The 25646-nt window shown below is 44.5% G+C and overlaps 1 protein-coding gene across 1 annotated transcript in view; it reads right to left on the reverse strand.

Annotated features, from left to right (window-relative positions):
- Positions 1-2807: 2807 nt before the first annotated feature.
- The window catches only part of mal2 (mal, T cell differentiation protein 2), a 93062-nt gene continuing 70223 nt past the window's right edge, over positions 2808-25646 (reverse strand). Inside the window, exons 3-4 of the mRNA XM_072467402.1 lie at positions 19908-20072; positions 2808-4548 (exon numbers count right to left, since the gene is read on the reverse strand). Coding sequence (XP_072323503.1) covers positions 4477-4548; positions 19908-20072 — 237 coding nt within the window. The 3' untranslated portion in view covers positions 2808-4476. The remainder of the gene's footprint in view (positions 4549-19907; positions 20073-25646) is intronic.

The following is a 25646-nucleotide window of genomic DNA, read 5'->3' on the forward strand; positions in this document are numbered from 1 at the left end:
CAGAGACACACACACCCTCAATGCCCTCCATCATGTGTTTCATGATCCTGTGGAAGATTTCAGAGGCTGAGACAATGCCGAAAGGCATATGGTTATAACAGTACCTGCCAAATGATGTGTTAAAATGTGCAGAGCTTCCGGCTGGACTCGTCCAGTTGTATCTGCCTGAAACCACGCTATGCATCTAGCTTCATGAAGAATTTGGCGTGTGCCATCTCGCTGGTCAGTTCCTCCTGCTTCGGGATCGGGTAGTGTTCCCGCATTATCTTCTGGTTAAGATCTTTGGGATCTATGCATATTCGCAACTCTCCTGAGGGCTTCGTCACACAGACCATCGAGGTGACCCAGTCAGTCTGTTCCGTCACTTTGGAGATTATGCCCTGGTCTTGGAGCTCCTGTAGCCGTGCCTTTAAACATTCCTCCAGAGGAGCCAGCACCTGGCGTGGTGCATGGATTACAGGCGTGGCATCAGGCCTGAGTAGGATCTTTGTAGCAGTATGGCCCAGTTCCCATTCCATCAAACACATCCGGATATTGAGCAAGGATGTCATCAATGTCAGCCTGAAGATCCACATTGGAAGAAGACATGGCATGGACTCGCTGTACAAGGTTGAGTAGCTTGCATGTATGGGCACTGAGCAGGGATGCCTTATCAGGCTTGACGATTTTGAATCGCAGCGTGACATTGATGGTCTTGTTGGAGACAAATAGATGACAAGATTCTAGTGCAGTTATGGCATTGCCATTATAATCGAGGAGCTGGCAGGCTGGCGAAACAATTTCGGGTTGCTTTTTAATGCGGTCAAAATCAGCTTGAGAGATGAGATTGGCAGAAGCACCAGTGTCCAGCTTGAATTGGATGCTGCATTTATTAACTTGTATGACAGCACGCCATTTGTCCGCGGAATCCACATTGAGGATAGATAGACGTCTTGCTGAATTTGAAGAGGCATACTCACATGTAGTGATGATGCCCACACGATAGGGGGACTCCAGGCAGTTGTCCTCTGGATCCGTAGTGCTACCAGGATCAGAATCCAGTAAACCTTGCTGTACACATCGAACGCGCTGGCGTTGGAATTGGGATCGCTGGTCCTTAACTGGTGGTGCAGACCTGCACAAGGCTGCATAATGTCCAAGCTTCGCACAATTTAAACATTGCCTGCCTTTTGCAGGGCATTGCCGCTTTAAGTGGGCGGTGCCACAGTTCAGGCACATCATGACATTGACGTCGTTATGCTCAGTGTGTCGTCACACATGCGCAGCGCGGTCAGCGACGGTCGCACCTGCGCAGTTTGGTTTTCGGTCGCTTCATTCTCCCGTTCGTGTTGCGCATGCGTGGGCCCCCGGGAAAAGCGCACAAAATGGCTGCCTTCATCGATACTGAGGCGCTGCAGCCAGGCGATGGCCTGTACACTCTGCCTCGTGGGAGGCAAGTATTTTGTATTCTGCCGATTTGAACCGGGGTACCGATTTCTCGCATGCTCATGAACTGTAAACGTCTCGATTGTGACTGGTGGGGTCATGTGCTTAATTTTGAGGAGTTGCTCCCACAAGGAATCGGAGTGGACCCCAAACATGATCTGATCCCTGATCATGGAATCAGCGGTTGCACCATAATTGCAGGACTGCGCTAATTCACGGAGATTAGTTAGAAAGGATTGGAACGGTTCATCCTTACCCTGAAGGCGTTGCTGGAAGATATAGCGCTCAAAGGTCTTGTTTGCTTCGACTTCACAGTGACTGTCGAACTTCTCCAAAATGGTCTTGAATTTGGTCTTGTCCTGGCCGTCGGTAAAATTAAGCGAGTTGAAAATCTGGATGGCTTGGTCCCCCGCAGTTGATAGGAGCAGTGTGATTTTTCTGGAATCGACGCATCCTCGAGGTCAGAGGCCTCAATGTAGAGAAGGAACCTTTGCTTGAAGACCTGCCAGTTGGCGCCAAAATTGCCGAAGATGTGTAGCTGTGGAGGGGCCTGGATCTTCTCCATGCCGCTGGAAGGCACTTGCTGGTCGTCACGGTATCACTCGAGGTAAACCACTTAGAGATAGTAGACTACCATGTCGTGTTTATCACCCTGGGGTAACACGGACTGCAACTGGATGCAGTTGTACTTGAAAGTAGACTCCAAGCTTTGGTGTTGGTTCCATATGCTTTATTGAACTTGTTAAGCAGTGCACACAGTTCGCTGTTGGGTTTGACACTCTACTAATCTAAGCGTGCTTACTATAACTAACTAGACCAGACTAGCTGAGCCACGTGTAGAAGGTGCTAACTGATATATACACCCTGACTGTCACTACAGTTGTCACCAGTGGAAAGAGGCAGAGTGCTGATGCCTCGTGTGTTTTACAGTGGGAGACCACCTTCTAGTGTTCTGCCTGGTGATTGGTTGTGTTCTGTCCTGTGTGTTGATTGGCTGTACTGGGTGTCTGTCACTGCCTGTCTGTATCTCATTATGTGCATGAGTGCATATCATGACAATTGAGTGTGTTGCTGCATATGTTACTGTTCATTTTTATACATATTTGTAATAAAAAACATTTTAAAAAAAAGGTCTTGCATCCAATCTATCAGGCAGTGGGCGAGAGAGGAATGAATCACCATGATCTTCCTCCAGGTGCCCCATCGCATCCAAAGCCAGGGATGAGAAGGGGAACAGAAGAGTGAACATATTGCTCAGTTTTATCATGTACAAAGTAATTCATCAACAGCCAGAAAGCTGGCTAAAAAAAAGCTCCCTGCAAAGTTGCAGAAAATATTTTTGAGAATTAGTGAGATAAATTGCCCGTAAACATCAAAAAAGGTTTTGTGGATTACTACCTTTATTCAGTGCAGGTTTTTCAACATCTAAAATAAGAAAACCAATAGAAAAATCAGAAGTAAAACACTGTAAACCAATAGAAGTTGATAATAGCATATTGGGTGATGGTTACTTTGTGTGGGCAGATGGACAGTCTCCATTCACCTCCATTAAAAAACAATCGAGAGAAAAGCAATAAATTAAATTTCACCAAGCTGAGTCACTTGGTTGAACAACTAATATTTGTTCAGAGATGACTGAATGAGAAGATCTCCATGATAACAAATACCTACTTTCCTGATAGAACAAGGGAATGCAATCTGTATTTTTGGTCAAATAGAAACCCGAATGGAGAAAATCAGGAAGTTTGATCTGAACAATAAAATTGCTAATATTCAGGTGACTTTATTTCTCTCAAGGGGACAATTTTACCATCTGTGCTTCCATCGAATCCTGGCAATTCCAATGGGAAATTTAGACAGGAGTCGTGAAAACAATGGCCAGTGGTACTAGAACTCCATTGTGTTGCTTATTGGAGTGATTCCTCACTGGCCATGGACTGAGAAAGCCAATTCCTGTAATCTGGTCACAACTCTAAACTGTTACAGAAATGTAAAGGAAACAGAATTTGATATTTGGTGCAATCAGTTTCTTAAAACAATGGTCAATAAAGATATTTAAAAAGTAATGGTGCAATCAGTTTAAAACAAAACTTCTGTGGCAATGCAGAACTTGGAACAAGTGTCAGATGTGTGCAGTTTAGGCATTTTAGTTGTTGAAGCAGTTAGTGGCTTTCTTTAAAAATGAATTTTCAGAAAGCTTTATTGCCAGGTCATGGACCCCACCAATTCACCTGATGTTGAGACACAGATCACATTTGGCAAAACTACTTTAAACCCAACATGTCCAATACACACAAGGCCATTCTTGAAACCCTGGCACTTAGTTAAAAAGGTTCTTGACATTAAGAATTAGAAAACTTATTGTGGAATAATGGAAACATAATTGGAATAATCTGGTTTTACAAAAAAATACTTCCTATACTCAAAAGGATCAACAGTCATATGCTAATTATATGAAGTACATATAATAGTTTAGAAAATACAAATGGTTAATGATGCAACCTATGCAAAAATTCAAAACTGTTTAGCATGTGATCACAATCGTAACTATAGTCATGGGAAATGTCAAGCACACAATGAAAATGATTTACATTTTTAAGGAAGAAATGGGGAGTGTTCACAATCAAATAATAGACCAATAAAAAGTCTGAATTTTCTTCATCTAATCCCTTTGGATCTAATTTGCCCGAATTCAGGTTTACAGTAAATGAACTCCTGCTGTTACTGGTATTGGAATATTTTGTTTGTGAAAAGTATAAATATTTGGATGACACACTCGGCACCCAACGTTCAGATAAAGTGGAAACTACTTTTAATTTCCTATTTCACAAACTTCTGAACTTAACACTGAAAATGATCATAAAAAAGCTCTTAATTTATAAACAAAAGCCATCACTGCTGCAAAAATACTTCAGTGTAAAAACAGATTCAGCCTACGAAAGGACCACCCTTCTCTTGGGAAGCTTCTTCCATTGGTGTTTGAAAGAGTTTTGTGCCAATGATAATGAAACCAGCCATTCGCACCTTTCCAAACAGTTCATATGATGCAATTCACAGCTTCCATCTTCTCAAAGCAAGACCCAAACTGCACGCATAACACAGAGTAACGACAAAAGAAAATATCTGAAATAAGAGGGGGAGAAAATTAGTCTCACCATTAAATTTAAAACTGCATTGTTTTAATTTGGGGTTATGTTGTATTTCTCTGCAGAATTGTCTGCAGTTGTTAGTTTCTAAAATGTGTGCAAGTTACAACATGGAAACAAACCTTTTGTCAAACCAGTCTGCCTCGGTGTTTATCCTCCACGTGAGCAATAACTTTAATCTTATTTGCCTCTCCCACCCCTCATTGTTTATTCTCCTTTCCTTCAGCCACCTATATAACCAAATATTAATTATTGACATGCTCTTCTCTATTAAAGTGCCTCCGACAACCCCAAAACATTGAAAATTATATTTCCACATTCTGGAACCCTCATTCACTGTAAATTGGTCACTATGTCTGATCATGTTTTCAACACTTGTCAAATTAACATCCAATCTCCTTGGTTCCAAAAAACCTCAATTTACAAAAACTGTATTCCTTTCTCAAAGTGGACAGGGCAAGCCCTTAACCCATCTCCTTGCTTGCTCCAAAAAACAGTTCAAATTAAATCCAATTGATGAACCTCCCCCACAAAAAGGATGTATGAGACCCAAGTTAAGAATAAGCATTACACCTGATCATGGTCTTTCTTCCATTTTTGTATTTACATATGTCACTAAATTTGCATTGTTCCGTTCTTACCCAAGTGCCCATCTTATAGTGTGGAGCAACAGATTACAAAAAGAATATCCTAATTAATTTTTTAAATTTTCATTATTACATTTAGATTTAGATTTCACACTGCTCGGCATAAAATCCAGTATTCAGTTAGTTTTTTTAATAACGTTATAGTGAACTTGAATCCCCAATTCCCTCTGCTCTTCCAGCTATCACTCATTATATAATTTTAACAAAAATGTACTACCCAAGCTGCTATTGACAGTGGGGTAGCACAGTTGCTTCACAGCTCCAGGGTCCCAGATTAGATTCCCGGATTGGGTCACTGCCTGTGCTGAGTTTGCACTTTCTCCCCGTGTCTGCGTGGGTTTCCTCCGGGTGCTCCGGTTTCCTCCCATAGTCCAAAGATGTGCAGGTTGGATGGATTGGCCATGATAAATTGCCCTTCATGTCCAAAAGGTTAGCTGGAGTTACTGGGTTACAGGGATGGAGTGAAGGCTTGGGCTGAAGTATGATGCTCTTTCCAAGAGCCAGTGCAGACTCATAGGGCCGAATGGCCTCCTTCTGCACTGTAAATTCTATGATTCTATGAATTCAATCCAACACTTTTTACATTTTCCATCATCTCCTTAATATCCCTTGCAGTTCCTTTGGTTCTCACTTATTCACTGTACTATTTTGCAAATTGCAAATTTGCGCTCAGTGTCCTTTATCCTATATCCAAGTTGTTAATAAGCACTGAATATTTCTGTTTGGGTTGGTCATTTTACTACCTATGCATCACACAATAACTCCGTAATTAAAGAAACTCTCTGCAGTGAAGATATTCAAGCTTAGAACAGCAGGCTGAAGCATTAACAAAATATTCCTAACAGGTCGAGCAAGAACAATCCTATTTGTCATACCAAAAAGAAAATGCTGGAAAATCTCAGCAGATCTGGCAGCATCTGTAGGGAGAGAAAAGAGGTAATGTTTCAAGTCCAAATGACCCTTTGTCAAAGCTCGAAACGTTGGTCATTTTCTCTTACTACAGATGCTGCCAGACCTGCTGAGATTTTTCAGCATTTTCTCTTTGGTTTCAGATTTCAGCATCTGCAGTAATTTGCTTTGATCCACTATTTGACAAAGGCTGCTTTTTTTCTGGCGTTCGCTTAGGGTGATACTGATACAAGTAATTGCAGTATTATATAACAAGGCTAGATTCACAATCCAGACTCAAACACACACAAGCAAGAGCGCTTCAGGAAAACATAGTTTAAGGAATTGCTTTGAATATTAAAAACCGGGAAGTCATAGATATTAAATTCAAACATTTGTGAGCCCTGTTCCACAAAATTAAAGGAAATCTACTTCTTCCCAAATTCTATATTTGCAACATGCAAGTACTAGTTGGCAATCCACTAGCTTTTGTTCAGCATTGTTACAATTGCCCAACCTCTTAATCAGAAAAACTTGTTGGACTTGATCAGAGCTAGGTGGGAAAGAACTAACTAATACACGCAAACCAACGGTGAAGTGGATCTGTGTAATGTACACTCTCAGGCAGAGACTTAAAGTCCTTCAGACCATCCTTCTTGGGTAAACTCCAAGAAAAAGCAATATCTCAGGGCATTGTTATTCCAGATTCTCACAAAATAAACTTCTATATTTCAAGAGGCATTGAAAGCCCTACCAACATGCTGCTGACTTGCTCTTAACTATTGAGTTCAGTAGTCACTGAGTGGATGCATGAGCAGTTGGGAGAGGCATCACCCGAGTGAGACACAATTACAGTGAGTATATTTGGGAATTTGGGAAGAAGTGGGAACCCCGGGGGGGGGGGGGGGGGGGGGGGGCTAGGAAAGAGATGCTCTTTTGCTTTCTAACTTTTTCATCTTCAGAAAATGGTCTAAATATCCAGCATTTTAAACTTATACAAGAAAATATCAGAAGATTAAATATCCACATGAACAAAATCCACCAGACCCCAACCTCCCCGATACTAACACCCCACCCCACCTTCTTAATTTCACTGCCCCCCCCCCCGAGAATCTTGGAAATCACGACAGTGAACCCCCACCAGAATCTCATCAACCTCGGACATGTGGGTGTGATTCACGGGCAACCCTGCACACCGCCCACATCTATCCTCCACTCCTGCAAAGAGCCTGTTCATCCTCACCACTGTTATGTGGGCCCGATGCACCACCTGAAATTGGATGAGGCTTAACCTCGCACACGACGAGGATGCGGTCACAGGGCCTCTTCCCACGTCCCAGCCTCCACCAGAGCACTCTCCCTTTCCATCAACTCACTGTAGATATCCGTTATCATCCTCCGATAACAGCTTGTCCTGCAACATAGGAGGCAGCTGCCCCAGAAAGGGGCAGCCGTACCAGCCTGCCCGAACAGGCGCCGGAATGTGGCGACTAGGGACTTTTCACAGTAACTTCATTTGAAGCCTACTTGTGACAATAAGCGATTGTCATTCATTTCAAGGACGGACCTCGCTCCTCACAAAATCCCTCACCAAGTTCAATTTATGCAGCAGCGCCCAGCTCCACACTACCTGGATTCCTAGATACCGAAAACTCGCTCCCACCACCCAGAACGGCAACTCCCCAAACCTCCTTTCCTGCCCTCCAGCATTAATCGGGAACACCTCGCTCTTCCCATATTCATTTTACACCCTGTGAACTGGCCAAATTCCCTCAACATCTCCTTGATCCTTTCGAAGCTGCCCACTGGGACCAAAATAAATAAAACTGGGTGTCCGCATAGAGCAAGCCTCTATTCTCCGCCCTCCCCTCCCGCTCAATCCCTTTCCAAATGCTCGACGCCCTAACTGCCTTAGACAGCAGCTCTATCAGCAAGGCGAAAAGCAATGTGGAGAGCGGGCACCCCCTGCCTCGTCCCGGTACCCGGAACTCATCCTGTTCGTCCGGGCACTTGCCATTGGCGCTCTCTACAGCAGCCGAACCCACTCCACGAACCCCTGGCCAAACCTGAACTGACCCAGCACTCCACCTGATCGAAGGTCTTCTCCGCATCCATTGCCACCAACACTTCTACCTCCTGCCCCTCAGAGGGAATCATAATAACATGAAGCAGCCTATGCACATTCGTTGACAACTGCCGCCCCTTTAGAAGCCCCCTCTGGTCCGCCACTATCACCCCTGGCACACAATCCTCTAACTGCACCGGTAACACCTTTGCGCCCACACTAAGCAACGATATCGGGCGGTACAACCCATGTTGCTCCGTGTCCTTATCTTTCTTCAAAATCAGGCAAATGGATGTCTGCGACATCCACCTTCACCCCCCTCGCCCCTTTGTACATCCGCACTAGCAGAGGCCCCAACTCCGCACCGAACCTCTTGTAAAACTCCACTGGAAACCTGTCCAGCCTGGGGGCGTTCCCAGTCTGCATCGCACCAATGCCGTCCATCACCTTCTTCAGCCCGATCGGGGCCTCCAATCCCAGCACCCTCTCCTCCTCCACCCTAGGGAACTCCAATGCATACAGGAATCGTCTCATCACCTCTTCCCGGACGGATGCTTCAACTCGTACAACCTTCTGTCGAAGGCCTCAAATACCACATTCACCTCTTTGGGTCTGACACCACCTTGCCCTTCTCATCCCTCACCCTAACAATCTCCCTTGCCGCAGCCCGCCTCCTCAGCTGATGGGCCAACATGCGACTTGCTTTTTCCCCGTAATCGTACAATACCCTCTGTAATTACCCTACCGCCTTCCCTGTGGACACCAACCAAAACTCCATCTGGTGCCTGTTTCTCCTTTAACAACCCCTCCGCTGGCGCCTCCAATTACTTTCCATCCACCCTCAGAATCTCATCTACTAGCCTTGCTCTCTCCTCTTGTTCCACCCTCTCCCTAAGCATCCGGAACAAAATAAACTCGCCCTTAATTACTGCCTCAAGTGCCTCCCATAACGTGGAGGCATTAACCTCCCCGTGTCATTTAGCTCCACATAGCCCCGGCTGGTGGCCTTCACCCTCTTGCACACTTCCCCATCCGCCAACAACACCACATTCAACCTCCACTGTGGCCATTGGGACCCCCAGATCACTGCAAATCCACCCAGTGCGGCGCGTGGTCAGAAACCACAATCGGCAAAGATTCTTGAGTCGGCCACCCAACAGCAGCGCTTTGTCCATCACAAAAATCAATCTGGGAGTACACCTAGTTCACGCGAGGAGTACGAAAACTCCTTCGTCCTCGGCCTCTCAAAACTCCACAAGTTCCGTTCTCCGTTCCCCCCCCCCCCCCAACGATCCATGAACCTTCTCAGCTCCCTAGCCACTGCTGACACCTTTGATGACTTACGACTCGACCTCCGGATCCAGAACAGTGTTAAAATCGCACCTAGCGGGCAGCACGGTGGCGCAGCGGTTAGCACTGCTGCCTCACGGCACCGAGGTCCCAGGTTCAATCCCGGCTCTGGGTCACTGTCAGTGTGGAGTTTGCACATTCTCCCCGTGTCTGCGTGGGTTCGCCCCCACAACCCAAAGATGTGCAGGGTAGGTGGATTGGCCACGCTAAATTGCCCCTTAATTGGAAATAATTGAATTGGGCACTAAAATAAAAAAATTAATGAAATAAAATAAATAAAAAAAATGTAAAATAATTTTTTATAAAAAATCGTACCTTGCACCACCCCTTATTACCAGCTGCTGCGTGTCCAGGTCCCCATAACAGCCGCCTTTAAATCCTCATCGTCCCAATTTGGGGCATAAACATTCACCAGGACTCATGGCATCCCCTCCAGCTTTCCACCGACAACCACATACCTACTCCCTGGATCGGCCATAATGTTCCTCACCTCAAACGGCAGTTCCTTATTAACCAGCACCGCCACCCCCTCGTCTTTATGACAAATCCAGAACAGAACACCTGCCCCACCCTCCCTTCCTCTGCCTTGTCTGGCCCCTCAACTTCAGGTGCGTCTTCTGCGAAAACCTGTCAGCCTTCAAACTGGTGTGCAAAAATATGCGACCGCTTAAATGGCCCATTCAGCCCTCGCATGTTCCAAGTGACGAGCCTGGTCGGGGGGCTCCCCGCTCCCCTGATCAGCCATAACCCTTTTTAAGACAGCACCACCCCCACACACATGCCCGCATCACACACTCTGCCAAGCCCACTTCAAGATCGCTCCCTTCCCAACTGAGCCACACCAATCACACGCATGTCACTAACCCTCTTTCTCCACCCCCCCCCCTCCCTCCCCCACACCCAAACAAAGAAGCAACCCATTCTCCCCACCCACCCCTACCTCTTGGCAACACCAAACTTCACTCCCGTTAGCCAGCCCACCCAGCTATGGGTGGGCCCCTCAGCCCCTGCAGAGGCCTCTCCAGTACCCCTCACCCTCCCAACCCACCTCTCCCACCAACCAAAGAGAAACAAAAGTCACACTCACCATCACCACTCCCTCATCAGAACCTTCCCCAATTCACCCAGCCGATATGCCCCACAGTTTACAAAGATCTCCGCGACAAAGTTCAATGTCCTCACACTTCTCCCAGTCCATGGTCTCTGATAAAGTCCATCACCTCCTCCAGAGAATCAAACTAAAATTCTTGATTTTGGTGCAACACACAGAAGTGGACAGGGTGCAAACCCTGAACCTCACCGCCTTCTTGTAGAGGTCGGCTTTCATCTGATTATACACGGCCATCTTTTTGGCCAGCTCCACACCCAGGTCCTGGTAAATCCGCAGCTCACTCCTCCTTCCGCTCTCCCTCTTCCCCCCCCCCCCCCCAATACACTTTTGGTGGCCTCCTCCTCAGCGTCCTGTGCGCTCAGTCCGCCTCAAGGGGATGTCCAAAGGCATCTTCTCCCCTTCTCGGACATGCTTGCCACATAGTTGGGGGCCTCCGTACATTCAGTGCCTTCAGGCACCCTCACAATCCGTTGATTCTGCCTCCTGGAGCGGTTCTCAAGGTCCTCCAGCTTCTTCCACAGCCTCTTCTGGCTGCTCACCACTATACCCATATCCACCTCCAGTGAGGTCAACAGGTCCTCATGCTCCACCACCGACTCCTCTATCTTTTGAATCGCCAGGTCCCGAGTCTTCTGCCTCTGCTCCACCTGCTTGGTCACTACCCTAAGCGCCCCACCATCGCGGCCAAATCTTCCGAGGCCTCCTTCCTCTGCTGCTGAAATTTGGACTGCCCCCTTGCTCGCTGCCATCTTATCCTGTGTTGCACCCCTAAAACTTTTTTGCTCCAGTTTCTCGCTCTTCCTCATGGCATTCCTTGTCCACTGAACCCACCAAAGGAGTATTACAATCCCATGGCACTTGTGTACCTTTTGCCCTCAAACATCGCACAATTCAGGTGGGGGAGGACCAAAAAAAATCCACCTTGAGCGGGAGCCACCAAATGTGCGATCACACATTCCATGGCTGCCACTGGAAGTCCTGAAGTAGTGGGTACGTTGTCTTCTCATGTAAATCTACAGTAAGGAAAGCCAAGACGCTGAATGTGCTGCTTCCAGCCACTGCTGCAAATGGAAAAATTCCAGTTTGCGCCCGGCGCCGATTCTGATGCCATGATCCAGTCCCCTGTTGGCGATGTTATGATCGAGACCTGAAAATAGGGGACATGATCACTAAATTCACAGATGACATGAAAATTGGTGGGGTGGTTGTTGCTAATTGTATTCTCTTTACTTGGCTCTCAATATGGTGGTCAATATGGTTGCCTTCCTTAATTCTAATTAAGTTTTGCTCTAGAGTCGCCAGGTATCTTTCGATACCACCACAAGGTTCAAACCGAATACTGATCAAAGACTCTATACACCAGTTAGTTAGTTCAAAGTCGAATGCTTATTTATTTACACAGTTAAATATACTCATGCACAAATACTACAGACTAAACTATCACTACTGCTAAAGCCTATACTTAGCTTCGGGCACCCACTCAGTCAGAGGAACAATTGCCATTGTTCGGTTCTGAGGCTGCTGGGGTCAAAATGGTAGAGGGGAAACAGCTAAGGTCACCCGTCTGGTAGCGAGCATGGACCTTGGACTTACTTGTTCTGGTGCAGGTGTTGGGGAGGTCTCTCCTCGCTGAGAGCCGGAGCCAAGAGAGCGATTCTCTCTTGGGGGATCCTTCTTATACCCAAAAGGGGCTTCGCGCACTTTTGGGTGGGCCTTGAACTTGGCTCCAATTAATTGGGACGTTTCTCAATCGTTCCTATCTATTTCCTCCAATAAAGGGGTGGGTGCCCTGATGGCTGGGCGCGTCCTAGGTGGCCGTTGGCCTGCTTTGTTCTGGTCTCCTCTGGTGCCGGGGTGTCTGCCTTAGTATCGTTTACTCAAATGTTACGCTTTTGTCCCCGGAGATGGCCCATTAGTATGCTAATGGGTTTGCAGTTTTGGTCTTGTCTGGGAGTTGCGGCTCTAATCAACAGACACACCCTGAACCTGCTTCTTTTCTCAGTATTGTCCATTTTCCCTGCAATCTTTGCAAAGTGTCCATTTTGTAACCGGGAAGTGGCCATCCCATATGGTTACATGGTAAACAGCGGGGGAAGAAATCTTTAGATTACATAGATGGGCAAAAATGGCGAACGGAATTTAGCCCTTAAAAGAGGTGCATTTTGGGAGGACTAATAAGGCAAGGGAACACACAATGAACGTTAGGAAGTATAGAGTTGGGGTGCATGTCCAAAGATTCCCAAAGGCAGCAGGGCAGGGAGATAAGGTGGTTAAGAACGCAAATGGGTGCTGTTCGAGAGGGCCCACTAATCACACGGACATGTTTTAGTCCTGTCCCAAGTTTACGGGTTTCTGGGTCTCTTTTTTCAGCACCATGCTGGTGATCCTGAACATTTTTGAGCTGCTCTTTAGCGGCTATATTTGGGGTTCTGGAATGTGGATGGATGTGGGGGCAGACGTCCTCGCTTTCACCTTGTTGATTGTTCAGAGACAAATCTTGTTGGGTTGGAGGCTGGTGACGCCACCTAGTGCCTTGGTGTGGCTAGGTGACTCAATGGAGCTTTTGCACCTTGAGAAGGTCAAATACACCATGAGGGGGTCAACTGAAAGGTTCTACCAGAGATGGCAACCGTTAATATTGTGTTTCAAGGAATTTGTCAGTGTTTTCTGTTAGGGGGGGGGTTAGGGCTTGTTTACTGGAATATTGTTTTCATTGTTTAGTTTACTGTTGTCTGGATTTTTTGAACCTTTTGTATTTTATTGGTCTAAAATGACAAAAGTCTGAAATATTTTTTAAAGAACAAAACAAAGAAAAAATACAGCGCAGGAACAGGCCCTCCGGCCCTCCAAGCCTGTGCCGATCCAGATCCTCTATCTAAAACTGTCGCCTATTTTCTAAAGATCTGTATCCCTCTGCTCCCTGCCCATTCATGTATCTGTCTAAAGAACAAAGAAAAAAGAATGCATATGGGATACTTGTCTTTATTAGCCCAGGCACAAGAGCAGGGAAGTTATTATGGAGCTGCATTAAACATTCATTAGGCCACAGCTAGAGTACTGTGTGTAGTTCAAGATGCCACACTATAGGAATGATGGGACTGCATTAGAAAGGGTGCAGAGGAGATTCACCAGGATGTTGCCTGGGCTGGAGCGTTTCAGCTATGAAAAGAGGCTGGTTAGGCTGTGATTGTTTTCCCTACAGCACAGAAGGCCAAGGGAGGACCTGATGGAGGCATACATTTAAGGGTCAGGAGATTTGGGGGGGATTGGAGGAAAAACATTTTCGATCCACCCTCCCTGTTTGCGAACCTCACCCCGGAATGCAAACCCGTCGCCACTAGGGGCAGATGGTACAGTGCCCAGGACAAGACCTTCATCAGGTCGGCGGTCCAACGGCTCCTGTGGGAGAGGGTCATTGAGGCCAGCAGCAGCCCCTGGAGAGCTCAAATAGTGGTAGTGAAGACTGGGGAGAAGCATAGGATGGTCATTGACTACAGTCAGATCATCAATCGGTAACATGCAGCTCGACGCGTACCCCCTCCCACGCATATCTGATTGTTTTACTATTGACAACGACAAATCCCACTGCTTGGGCCCTAGGCTCTGGGCTTCCTTTCTTAAACTTCTCTGCCCCGAAAACCTAATTTTTGGTCACAGCCCCAACCTCCATTATGTGCCTTGGTGTCAAACAATATTCTTGGAAAATGCCTTGAAATATTTTATGTTACTTGCAATACTATAAATGCAAGCAATTGCTGTTCCCATCATCAGCTCAGGGATTTGCCTTGTGACCAGGTTGCAAAGCAGAAATTCCTGTCAACTAAGGCTGTTCAAGGTTCATGTACATGAAGCAACATGAAAATGCTAATTCTTGCACTGCCACCAAACCTAGGAGCAGAGAGGATTGATCCAAACATAGTCTTGCTTGGAGCAGGGAGAAAGGGGAAAAGGTAAAGCCTTGGTTAGAATCAAATCTTTCAAGACCAAATTTTTATTTTACAAAATGATCTGTACATTTGTATGCTCGGCTGGGATTTTTTAGAAAAAGGTCTTGGGCTCACATTGAAACCATCAACAAGCAGGCTTCTTCCAAGAAATCACCTGACTTTTATGGACTCGAGGAAGAATCTATCTGGTTGTCTGTTTTGAGCTGCAATCACTAATTATTAGGGAGAAAAATAAAATTGCAAAGGACAGTTGGTGACTTAAACCAAAAGAAAATGCTGGAAAATCTCAGCAGGTCTGGCAGCATCTGTGGGGAGAGAAAAGAGCTAACATTTCGAGTCCAGATGATCTCTTGTCAAAGCTGATTTTCTTTTCGGTTTCAGATTCCAGCATCCGCAGTAATTTGCTTTTTTCCAGTTGGTAACTTGCTGGAAATCACAAGGGGCGAAAAAAAAAAACTTTGCGGGCCTGCTGGTTTTCAAAGCAGTCTTGTTGGGGAACAAGCAGAGGAAGGAAGGTAATTTTAATTGGTGCTCTCTCTCTCACCCTCACCTACAATTGTGTGAGGCTATCAACCTGCAGCCAGATAACCTTCACCCGAGTTTAACTGCTCTGCATTTGAACCTGCAAAGCAAGACCAGTTGGTGAGAACACCCAGATGCCCAACGTTTCACAGAATGAACTACAGGTCGACGTCAAGACACAGAACTTTATCCTTTATAATGCCCATCCTCAAAAGCCCATTTCTGAAGACTCTACTGGTTTATCCTTTGTTTGTCTATGGTACCTATGTGTTCTGGGGAATTCTTTGGGAAAGAGATAGATCGTTATACTTTTCGATGACCATTGTGTGTCAACCAATGCTCGCAACTTGTTTCAAAAGTTTTATTTTATGATAAACAATCAATCATTCATTTTATTGAAAAAAGCCTGGTTAAGGTCTCTTCTATTCTGGGCACCAATAGGGGAAATAGACGATTGGTTATTTTGGTGTGCAAATTGAACTTTTAAATTAGTGGCACGATCTGCAGAGTAATAGGGCTAGTACACGCACTCTTTGCATCCTGGTTGTAATGCATTCCTCATGATATTCCTACTCAGCCATCTGCTGAAGATCAGTATAATGGCAATAGAGTTTGAATGGGAGTTTGAAGTCCAATACCACAATATCTCAAATGTACTGCCCTAGTCTACCATGTCCTCCTCACCTGCTTTAAGCTATCAATTTCATTGCTGGCACTGGCAGTAGGGGATCAGTTGTGCATTTTAGTTAATTGTAGAATTCTTTCACATTTGATAGGAAAGCAAAATGAACATTTTTGTTTATATTCAACAGACTAACATTACCCATTGCAAGTTACTTGAAGTTTTGTCAAATGAGCAAGTTAGTTCTTGCAAGGTTAAACACAAAACAAATACTTACTCATTGAGATCATCTTCATACCTTACTTATTTGACGGATCCCATTCCCACCCTGCTCTCAAATCCCCCTTATTCAGAGGCACTTCAGCCCATTACTCCTTTACAAAAGGCACACTTTTCATACACCTTGCTCAGAGACACTTTCCTTTCACCAGCCTCTGTACCACCCCGCGGTTCATTCTTTCTTCAAATTATACTTGCTATTTCTCCTTCTTGGAAGAATGCACTCTTCACTGCTGATCCTGTCAATCTCACTGGAACTCTTGCTTCATTGCAGGAGGGGGCTTTCTGCTCTATGCTGTGAGCAGGAATTTATGATGTGACCAAAAATATTCAAGTGTGATATGGATCAAGCCCATTCAAGCACAAAGCAGCAAATTTCACATGGGAGAAACAGCCTTAACCAGCAGCAAGGTTGGATCAGAGAGCACAGAGGGAGTTACCTTGCCCCCTCCTTCCACCCAAATTCACACTTTCTTTAGCTCAATTTTCTGGCCCAAACAGGAGTGTAATATTCACAGTGCCTAAACTAGTCATGGTTCGGGATCCTGTTGTCACTTGAGAATGACTCGGATGTGATGATTGTGTGTGGTTCAGGTACAAGCAAATGTTACCACACAAAATAAGAGATCATGTTGCAGAGGGATACATTTCAGAATGGGTAGAGGATTGCTCAGCTAACAGGAAGCAGAGTAAGGATAAATGGCCATTTTCAAGTTGTCAGAATGTGACTGGTGGAGTACCTACACCAGTGATCTAGATGAAGGAACCAAATGAGGAAAAGCTAAATTTACAGATGACAGATAGGAAAGCAATATGTCAAGAAGACAATGAGTCTATAGAAGGATATAGATAGGTTAAAAAGTGGGCAAAATTTTACTAGATGCTGTATAATGTGGGAAATTGTGAACTTGTCTACTTTGGCAGGAAGAATAGAAAAGAAGATTATTTAAATGGAGAGAGACTGCAGCGCTTTAAGGGTGAAACTAACTAGGGGGCACAGTTTAAAGATAAGATGCTTCCCATTTAGATCTAGAGAAGTAGATAAATATTTCCTAGTACCCAATTATCTTTTTCCAATGAAGGGGAAATTTAGTGTGGCCAATTGACCTACCCTGCACATATTTTGGGTTGTGGGAGTGAGACCCACGCAGACAACCACTGCACCACTCTGCCGCATTTGAATTAGTCATGATTTATCAAATGGCGAAACAGCTCAAGGGGCCGACTGGCCTGCGCTTGCTCCTAATTCTATGTTCATATAAATTAATTTTGCTTCACAATCTCTTATTTTTCCCCGATAGTTCCATACTGGGTTAGACATCAATGGAAGGGTTAGACATCAATGGGCAATAGAGTGATCAGAATGTTGAAATGGGTACTTGCTTTGTGCAGGTCCTAAACAGTGACTCATTTGTTAACCAGGTCTGGTCATTCAAGGTGCTAGATGTCTCCTGATAGTGACAAAATTCTTTGAATGGAGATGTTTTAAAGAATCAACAAAGACACCAAGTCTGACGAGCTGCAAGCTCTGAACAGTTCTCCTGGTCAAGAGGCTTTTATATCAAAGTTGGCTAGTGGACAATTTTTTTTGAAGTGTATGAATTGGAAATTAACTAATTGTACCAGTTGACTATTATACTTAGCATGGTGTACATTTTACCTACTGCTGAATAGAGCAGTTTACAAACTAGGCCATGTGATATCAGACCTTATATTGATTTGTCACCCCTTGGAGGTTAAAAGAACTGTTACAAGCCACGCTGACCCCATTGTTTTCTCTGAACCCGATAGGTGAATTCACATCTTAATTTCTCCAGACATCTGCCTCTCATCAACTCCGTTGTTTTAATCTTAGTTTTCCCCAATTCATAGAATAATCGTATCATAGAATTTACAGTGCAAAAGGAAGCCATTTGGCACATCGAGTCTGCACTGGCCCTTGGAAAGGGCACCCCACCCACACCTCCACTCTATCCCTGTAACCCCACACAACCGTTTTGGACACCAAGGGCAATTTATCATGGTCGATCCACCTAACCCACACATATTTGGACTGTGGGAGGAAACCGGAGCACCTGGAGGAAACCCACGCAAACATGGGGAGAAAGTGCAAACTCCACACAGACAGTGACCCAAGCTGGCAATCGAACCTGGGACCCAGGAGCTGTGAAGCAACTGTGCTAACCACTGTGCTACCCTAACACTACACATGCTTAAGATATGATCACTTGCCAGTTTTGTGCACATGCAGATTCTACAATCACCCTGCCAAATGCAGGGCCGAGAGTCAACTTATGGAAAAAAAATGCACAGACTGACTGACAGTACTGAACCCAAGCAGACACTGACAAAGAACCAAATTTTTAACATCTAACTCAGTAGTTTAGCAAACGTTGATCATACTGAATTTGCAATTTGTTTTTGTTCCTTCAAAGGTCATTGTTGTGTTCAGTGATCTAACCGTCGTGATGAGTACACAGAACATATAGTTGTTTAACTAGGAAGATGATTGATTAACAAACACGTCGAAAGATAACAAACTATAATACAAAGTGCAACTATCTTCTTTTACGACTTACTACCAACTGGCCGCTGTCTCGAGTCACGTGATAGATCTCCAGCACTACCTGCTGGTCGGAGGTCGTACCAGTAACTATGTGCACAGATAGACAACTATATACATTGATATCACCAGAGTCATGTTCCACCTGTTTAATCTCCTTGCTTAATATAGAGGGAAATATATTTTTACAGAAATTGAACTTGCCTTCCTCGACTTGGTCCCCAAAATACTAATTTTACCTTCATACCAAAGATCAAAATAATGTTTTATTTGTACATTAACAGCTGAAGTGGCATTGGTGAACAACTCAGTGGGACGTTGTTCAGATGTCCTGGATATTCCTTTCAAGTATCTGATACTTAGTTGAACATTTAAAATATTTGTATGCAAGTAAATTACAGAAGAGTACAGCATCTAGGATTGAGTTTTACCAACAAGGAGTGCATGAGCAGATGTATAAAGTTACTCTACTTGAAAATTAGACATTAACCCAATTATTTTGATAAATAGGATCTGAAAAAGAATTAATCTTCAATTCAAGGGATTATTTGATTAGAACATTCGAATATCTTCATCATTCTGACAAATAAATATTTCTATCAGTTGTATGTTAAAGCCCCATTTCAACATCTGTCGCAAATAGTCACTTGGTAGAACAGAATTTGAGTACTGCTGAAAGAGATATGGTGTTGAAGTTTTCATCTTGCAGTTGACTTGCCTGGTTTTAATTTAAACAAAAGCTTGGTAGTTAACTGTTCCTTGGCGCATTCTCCAATTGGGAATGTTTAGTAAAATACTTCTAATCATAGCTAATGTTGGACACTATGTTCTGAGCTCTGTAAGCACAGGCTGGTTGAGTATGGTCAATATTTTGCCTGTTTCGAACAGAAGGGACATGATGTTTGATGTAATCCACCAGTCGTTTGGTATAAAATGTTGTTCTGAGAATTGGTATTCTAGCATTGTCCTGATGAATGCAAGATGTAAAGCATCAACAGCATGTTTCCTTTTTCAGCAATATCTCAATCTCAGATATAATACAGATCAGAGACATTTTTCACACTGGGTCCTGCTGTTCAATCAGTAAACCAATCTCAGGTCTCAGGAATTTCCAAAAGCTACATTTGCATAGTTCAATCACCTCAAACTTAGGATCTCCATGTTTAAGAACCTCTACAGTCGACAAATGTTACAAATGTACTCTAAACACTATCCATGAGAAACACAGGATTTGGGTATTATACATAATTTGAAAGTTACAGTTTATAAGTAGATCAATTCTCAAAAACCTATATTGTGTTAAACAAAAAAAAAAAAAAAAAAAAAAAAAAAAAAAACTTACCGTAGCAGCAACATTTATACTGTATTGACGATAATCTAGAACCGTTACAAAAATAGCTGTAGTGGCATTGATGGCCTTGCGTTCTACAGCTGCAGCTGTTGTTGCAGCTTCAAGAACTGATGCTCCAAAGTAGAATACAAAGGCAACAAAATGATAGACGAAATCCTGCAATTAAAAAAGTGACCATTACAAACAGTACTCAGGATTAAAAGAAAACATCAGTGCACTACTTACTTTGAAATTTTGCCAGCAATTATTGAAAAACATGTCTGCCAATCTTACCTTATTAATAGTAATTGATTAAAAGGTTCTGCAAACATATGATAATTCTACAATCGTATGAATATATACTTTGAGAGAAACATCCATCATGGAACGGAACCATAAATTCTATGGCTGCCAAGACACATGTGGACAGAACCCCAAATGGTAATTTAAAAAAAAAACAAACAAACACCTAGTTCCCTTCGCAACTTAAGTTGGTTTGGGTAGAGAATCATTGAGTCAGTCATTCTTCAAGATGGTCCCTGGTTTGATCTGTAGCCTTCCAAGAATTCTCAAGCAAAATGTATTTAACTTCAGGATATCTGGGTTAAAGAGGGTCATCATTCCCCAATGCTATCCATTGATTAGCTAGGCATGTGGGTCAGGAGCAGATTGGCTCAGGCTCATTGATAACATATCTAGTTACTTACTGAGCCGACAACCAATTAAATAAGGTTGTAGTATATATTGAATATATTCAAGAGGCGGCTGGATATAGCACTTGTGGAGAATGGGATCAAAGGCTATGGGGAGAAAGCAGGATTGGGCTACTGAGTTGGATGATCAGCCATGATCGTGACGAATGGCAGAGCAGGTTCAAAGGGCCAAAAGGCCTCCTTCTGCTCCTATCTTCTATGTATCAATGTATCTAGAGAGCAGCTATAACACCAAACACAAAAATAAGCCATATTCAACAAGAAGTCCTTGCTTTCAGGAAACATGGGAGAAAGAGAGGAAAATCTTCCATCATTTTCAAGATGAAATGACCGTTTCAAAAATGTATTTAACCTAGAGTTAGGCTCCTGTGTGGAAACAGACACATGTAGCATTTGCGAAAAGTATAAATTAACTGTGCTGGTAGAAATAATGAGGGTGAGCTGTCATTTAAAACTCTGTGCAGCAGGACTTACACAAGAGTTGAAACAATTAAGAACGATCAGAGACTTAAAGCCTTATGTCGTCCAATTGTGACGAAAACAAATGTAGGGGCTGGTTTAGCACAGGGCTAAAGAGCTGGGTTTTAAAGAACACCAAGGCAGGCCAGCAGCACGGTTCAATTCCCGTACCAGCCTCCCCGAACAGGCGCCGCAATGTGGCGACTAGGGGGTTTTCACAGCAACTTCATTTGAAGCCTACTTGTGACAATAAGCGATTTTCATTTTCATTTCAAATGTAACGTCGAAGTACCCAGTTAACGAGTGGGAAGAATCCATGAGACCCCATGGCTATAGCTCCTCTACCTTTGCAAAACAGATATGATGAATGAAGATACTAGTTTTTTTCTCACTATGCTTTTGTAAACTCGGCATAATTTACCAGCCAAGATGGGGGTTTCCTCGGCAGTTCTGAAACAAGGTGCTTCAAATAAGCAAAGTAACCTAGCCATTTTCCGATTTTCTTTGACAGCTTGCAAGGATTCTATTCTGCTTGGGCCTGTTCCAGGTAAGTGCAGCTGTGATCACAGACTGTGGACACGCACACCAAGAACAGAAACACCCCCACACACCAATGCAAGGCAACAAGGGTGTAAATGGTAGTTGGGCAAGACACGAGTAGGGTCATAGAACATAGAAAATACAGCACAGAACAGGCCCTTCGGCCCACGATGTTGTGCCGAACCTTTGTCCTACATTAATCATAGATTATCATTGAATTTACAGTGCAGGAGGCCATTCGGCCCTTTGAGTCTGCACCGGCTCTTGGAAAGAGCACCCTACCCAATCTCAACACCTCCACCCAACACCAAGGGCAATTTTGGACACCAAGGGCAATTTATCATGGCCAATCCACCCAACCTGCACATCTTTGGACTGTGGGAGGAAACCGGAGCACCCAGAGGAAACCCACGCAGACACGGGGAGGACGTGCAGACTCCGCACAGACAGTGACCCAAGCCGGAATCAAACCTGGGAACCTGGAGCTGTGAAGCAATTGTGCTATCCACAATGCTATTGTGCTGCCCTTAAGAACAAATAAATCTACACTATATCATTTTACCGTAATCCATGTACCTATCCAATAGCTGCTTGAAGGTCCTTAATGTTTCCGACTCAACTACTTCCACAGGCAGTGCATTCCATGCCCCCACTACTCTCTGGGTAAAGAACCTACCTCTGATATCCCTCCTATATCTTCCACCTTTCACCTTAAATTTATGTCCCCTTGTAATGGTTTGTTCCACCCGGGGAAAAAGTCTCTGACTGTCTGCTCTATCTATTCCCCTGATCATCTTATAAACCTCTATCAAGTCGCCCCTCATCCTTGTCCGTTCTAATGAGAAAAGGCCTAGCACCCTCAACCTTTCCTCGTAAGACCTACTCTCCATTCCAGGCAACATCCTGGTAAATCTTCTTTGCACCTTTTCCAAAGCTTCCACATCCTTCCGAAAATGAGGCGACCAGAACTGTACACAGAACTCCAAATGTGGCCTTACCAAAGTTTTGTACAGCTGCATCATCACCTCATGGCTCTTAAATTCAATCCCTCTGTTAATGAACGCGAGCACACCATAGGCCTTCTTCACAGCTCTATCCACTGGAGTGGCAACTTTCAAAGATGTATGAACATAGACCCCAAGATCTCTCTGCTCCTCCACATTGCCAAGAACTCTACCGTTAACCCTGTATTCCGCATTCATATTTGTCCTTCCAAAATGGACAACCTCACACTTTTCAGGGTTAAACTTCATCTGCCACTTCTCAGCCCAGCTCTGCATCCTATCTATGTCTCTTTGCAGCCAACAATAGCCCTCCTTACTATCCACAACTCCACCAATCTTCGTATTGTCTGCAAATTTACTGACCCACCCTTCAACTCCCTCATCCAAGTCATTAATGAAAATCACAAACAGCAGAGGACCCAGAACTGATCCCTGCGGTACGCCACTGGTAACTGGGATCCAGGCTGAATATTTGCCATCGACCACCACTCCCTGACTTCCATCAGTTAGCCAGTTCATTATCCAACTGGCCAAATTTCCCACTATCACTTGCCTCCTTACTTTCTGCAGAAGCCTACCATGGGGAACCTTATCAAATGCCTTACTAAAATCCATGTACACTACATCCACTGCTTTACCTTCATCCACATGCTTGGTCACCTCCTCAAAGAATTCAATAAGACTTGTAAGGCAAGACCTACCCCTCACAAATCAGTGCTGACTATCCCTAATCAAGCAGTGTCTTTTCAGATGCTGAGAAATCCTATCCTTCAGTACCCTTTCCATTACTTTGCTTACCACCGAAGTAAGACTAACTGGCCTGTAATTCCCACGGTTATCCCTTGTCCCTTTTTTGAACAGAGGCACGACATTCGCCACTCTCCAATCCCCTGGTACTTGGATAGGCTGGTATTTCTAGGTAGTGAAGGATAGATAGGACTTGATGAGAAGCAGCAGCTTGGTGAGTGAGCTTGGAAGTCTGAAGGCAAACAGAGTTTCAGTGACAGTTCAGGTGCAGACCGACAGGGCATTTTATGGAGTTAGAAACTGGCAGTTTTGGATTTTGGAGAGATATAGAACATAGAAAATGCAGCACAGAACAAGCCCTTCGGCCCACGATGTTGTGCCGAACTTTTGTCCGAGATGAAGAACAAATTAATCTACACCCCATCATTCTACCATAATCCATGTACCTATCCAATAGCCGCTTAAAGGTCCCTAATGTATCCGACTCAACTACTTCCACAGGCAGTGCATTCCATGCCTCCACCACTCTCTGGGTAAAGAACCTACCTCTGACAACCCCCCTTTCTCTTCCACCATTCACCTTAAATCTTTGGCCCCTTGTAATGGTTTGTTCTACCCGGGGAAAAAATCTCTGACTGTCTACTCTATCTATTCCCCTGATCATCTGAGAAACCTCTATCAAGTCTCCCCTCACCCTTTTCCGTTCTCATGAGAAAAGGCCTAGCACCCTCAACCTTTCCTCGTAAGACCTACTCCCCATTCCAGGAAACATCCTGGTAAATCTCCTTTGCACCTTTTCCAAAGCTTCCACATCCTTCCTAAAAGGAGGCGACCAGAACTGCACACAGTACTCCAAACGTGGCCTTACCAAGGTTTTGTACAGCTGCATCATCACCTCACGGCTCTTAAATTCAATCCCTCTGTTAATGAACGCTAGCACACCATAGGCCTTCTTCACAGCTCTATCCACTGGAGTGGCAACTTTCAAAGATCTATGAACACAGACCCCAAGATCTCTCTGCTCCTCCACACTGCCAAGAACCCTACCGTTAACCTTGTATTCCATATTCATATTTGTCCTTCCAAATGGACAACCTCGCACTTTTCAGGGTTAAACTCCATCTGCCACTTCGCAGCCCAGCTCTGCATCCTATCTATGTCTCTTTGCAGCCGACAACAGCCCTCCTTACTATCCACAATGCCACCAATCTTCGTATCGTCTGCAAATTTACCGACCTACCCTTCAACTCCCTCTTCCAAGTCATTAATGAAAATCACAAACAGCAGAGGACCCAGAACTGATCCCTACAGTACGCCACTGGTAACTGGGCTCCAGGCTGAATATTTGCCATCGACCACCACTCTCTGACTTCCATCAGTTAGCCAGTTCATTATCCAACTGGCCAAATTTCCCACTATCACATGCCTCCTTACTTTCTGCAGAAGCCTACCATGGGGAACCTTATCAAATGCCTTACTAAAATCCATGTACACTACATCCACTGCTTTACCGTCATCCACATGAATTCAATAATACTTGTAAGGCAAGACCTACCCCTCACAAATCCGTGCTGACTATCCCTAATCAAGCAGTGTCTTTCCAGATGCTCAGAAATCCTATCCGTCAGTACCCTTACCCTTTCCATTACTTTGCCTGCCACTGAAGTAAGACTAACTGGCCTGTAATTCCCAGGGTTATCCCTATTCTCTTGTTTGAACAGGGGCACGACATTCGCCACTCTCCAATCCCCTGGTACCACCCCTGTTAACAGTGAGGATGACAAAATCATTGCCAATGTCTCTGCAATTTCATCTCATGCTTCCCATAGAATCCTTGGATATATCCCGTCAGGCCCGGGGGACTTGTCTATCCTCAAGTTTTTCAAAATGCCCAACACATCTTCGTTCCTAACAAGTATCTCCTCGAGCTTACCAGTCTGTTTCACACTGTCCTCTCCAACAATATGGCCCCTCTCATTCGAAAATACTGAAGAAAAGTACTCGTTCAAGACCTCTCCGATCACTTAAGACTCAATGCGCAATCTCTCGCTACTGTCCTTGATTGGACCTACCCTCGCTCTAGTCATTCTCATATTTTTCACGTGTCTAAAAGGCCTTGGGGTTTTCCGTGATCCTACCCGCCAAAGATTTTTCATGCCCTCTCTTAGCTCTCCTAATCCCTTTCTTCAGATCCCTCCTGGCTATCTTATATCCCTCCAGCACCCTGTCTGAACCTAGTTTCCTCAGCCTTACACAAGTCTCCTTCTTGCTCTTAACAAGACATTCAA

Source organism: Scyliorhinus torazame, chromosome 11 (assembly GCF_047496885.1).
Source record: "Scyliorhinus torazame isolate Kashiwa2021f chromosome 11, sScyTor2.1, whole genome shotgun sequence".
Classification (NCBI taxonomy): domain Eukaryota; kingdom Metazoa; phylum Chordata; class Chondrichthyes; order Carcharhiniformes; family Scyliorhinidae; genus Scyliorhinus; species Scyliorhinus torazame.